The 2262-nt window shown below is 39.5% G+C and overlaps 1 protein-coding gene across 1 annotated transcript; it reads left to right on the top strand.

Annotated features, from left to right (window-relative positions):
- Positions 1–910: 910 nt before the first annotated feature.
- On the top strand, positions 911–2247 carry LOC104960863 (receptor-type tyrosine-protein phosphatase R-like; the record flags this gene model as incomplete). Its single annotated transcript, XM_010789037.1, has 3 exons — positions 911–1048; positions 1536–1646; positions 2093–2247. Coding segments are annotated over 3 exons (404 nt in total), but the record flags the coding sequence as incomplete, so codon positions are not given.
- Positions 2248–2262: the final 15 nt, after the last annotated feature.

Raw genomic sequence — 2262 nt, 5'->3', positions numbered from 1 at the left:
CACACTTAAAAATAACAAGAATACAGTTTGAAAGGGGAGTGATTTGTAAAATATCCATAAAGAAAAAGAAATCTGAGCTTTTTTCAAGTGGGGTTTGAACCTGTGACCCCTGATCCGAACACCAACACACAACCCACTGCACCACATGCCTCCCCACACATTTTTTCGACATCTTTTACACATTTTCTTCTGTCATATTTCAGACTTTTTTCACACCTTCTTTAGCATTCCTTGCACAAAGCTCAAATAAATGTAATTAAAAAAAAAGTGCAATCTCCATCCAAGATTTTGTGACGTCAAAGTATAACTTGTCATGAATCGAAATACTCAAGTAAAGTACCTCAAACACACACACACACACACACACACACACACACACACACACACACACACACACACACACACACACACACACACACACACACACACACACACACACACAGTGAAAGTGTACTCCTGTTTCTCTCAGTCTCGGTACAATGGACTCTCTTCCTGTCAGGAAGCTGCGCTGAAACATTTAAACTGTCGGAGAAAATCCTTCATCTCGCTGTAAACTAAACACTGTGTTCAAACTCTGAGGGAAATATTTATAACATTTCACACATTTTCTGGAAATCAGTTTGTCCCAATTTTTCATGCATTTTCCAGATATTTTACTCATATTTTTAAATGTGTTAACAATTTGTTGTGATATTTTTCAGACATCTTCTGTGTTTCAAAGTTCTCTATGAATACCGGTACATGCATTATTTGTATTAGTTATTAAAAACCACGCACTGATTAATGTGTTTTAGCTCTCCCTACTGTTGTAAAAAAGTGATAAAAGACACTGTTATGAATGATTTCTCTACATTCTGCTTCCCTGTATTCAAACTGCTGACGCTGTGCTGTGATTGGCTCCCGCTCTCAGGGTTACCTAGGCGACGAGAAGGCGTTCATCGCCACGCAGGGCCCGATGGTGAACACGGTGAACGACTTCTGGCTGATGGCGTGGCAGGAGGAGGCGCCGGTCATCGTGATGATCACCAAACTGAAGGAGAAGAACGAGGTGAGCGGACGAGGGTTTCAATAAAGCTTTACAACTTCAAATTAAAAACCTATGGTCGATGCTGAAGTTAAAGTAAACGCACAATGTTTCTTTATTTTTTTGTCATTTTTTAAAATATTTTTCCAACGGTTTGTATGCATTTTCTGCAACTTATCGATTTGTTCTGATATTTTTAAAGAAATGTTTTGCTACTTTTTCTCGATATTTAACTTTTTTTCAACACTTTTTTTTTTTTTTTTTTTTTTGTGGATAATTTATATAATTTTGTTTGGATATTTATCCAAAGAATCCTGTCTTTTTTGGACATTTTGCTCACAGACGAATACAATAAAATACTGTATTTGTTTTTTTTGTACTTTTTCAATACTTTTATCACGGTTTATAGGCATTTTTTGCATAAAGTTGTCAAATAAATCAGTTTGTTTAAAACAATATAAGCTTGTTTGTATAAAATAATCACATTGTGTGTGTGTTTGTTTCTCTGCAGAAGTGTGTCCTGTACTGGCCGGAGAAGAGGGGGATCTATGGGAAGGTGGAGGTGCTGGTGAACAGCGTCAGAGAGTGTGAACACTACACCACCCGCAGCCTCACACTCAAGGTACACACACACACACACACACACACACACACACACACACACACACACACACACACACACACACACACACACACACACTCTCTCTCTCTCACACTCACTCACACTCTCACACACACACACACACACACACACACACACACACACTCAGGGCAAGGGTTGAACTGTGAAGCCTATTCCTAGTATACATTTTAAACAGTTCTTCAGACATCTATGTTTCTGGGGGATTTTTTCCAATATTTTAATAATCTTTTTTAAAAACATTTTGTGGACCATTTATATAATTTTCCTCCAAAAATGTTCACTTTTGTTGTTGTTGACATTTTACAATTTTAATCAATTTTTCTGGAATCTTCTTTTAGATGTTTCACACATGCTTACAGGTTCTTGTCTTGCAGCAGATAAAGAGTCTCTGTGTTTCTTCGTCTGGTGTGTGTTGGTGTGTGCAGAGTGGGAATCAGACCCGGGACCTGCAGCACTTCTGGTACACGTCGTGGCCTGACCACAAGACGCCCGACTCCACGCTGCCGCTGCTGCAGCTGATGGGAGACGTGGAGGACCAGAGGGCGGCGGCCATCTTGGGACCCGTCATCGTGCACTGCAGGTACAGAGAGAAAAA

The sequence above is a fragment of the Notothenia coriiceps genome, unplaced genomic scaffold (genome assembly GCF_000735185.1).
Source record: "Notothenia coriiceps isolate Sejong01 unplaced genomic scaffold, NC01 NC01_scaffold00032461, whole genome shotgun sequence".
Lineage (NCBI taxonomy): Eukaryota > Metazoa > Chordata > Actinopteri > Perciformes > Nototheniidae > Notothenia > Notothenia coriiceps.
Note: the sequence above shows the minus strand (reverse complement) of the source record. Positions and strands in the feature narration are given on the sequence as shown.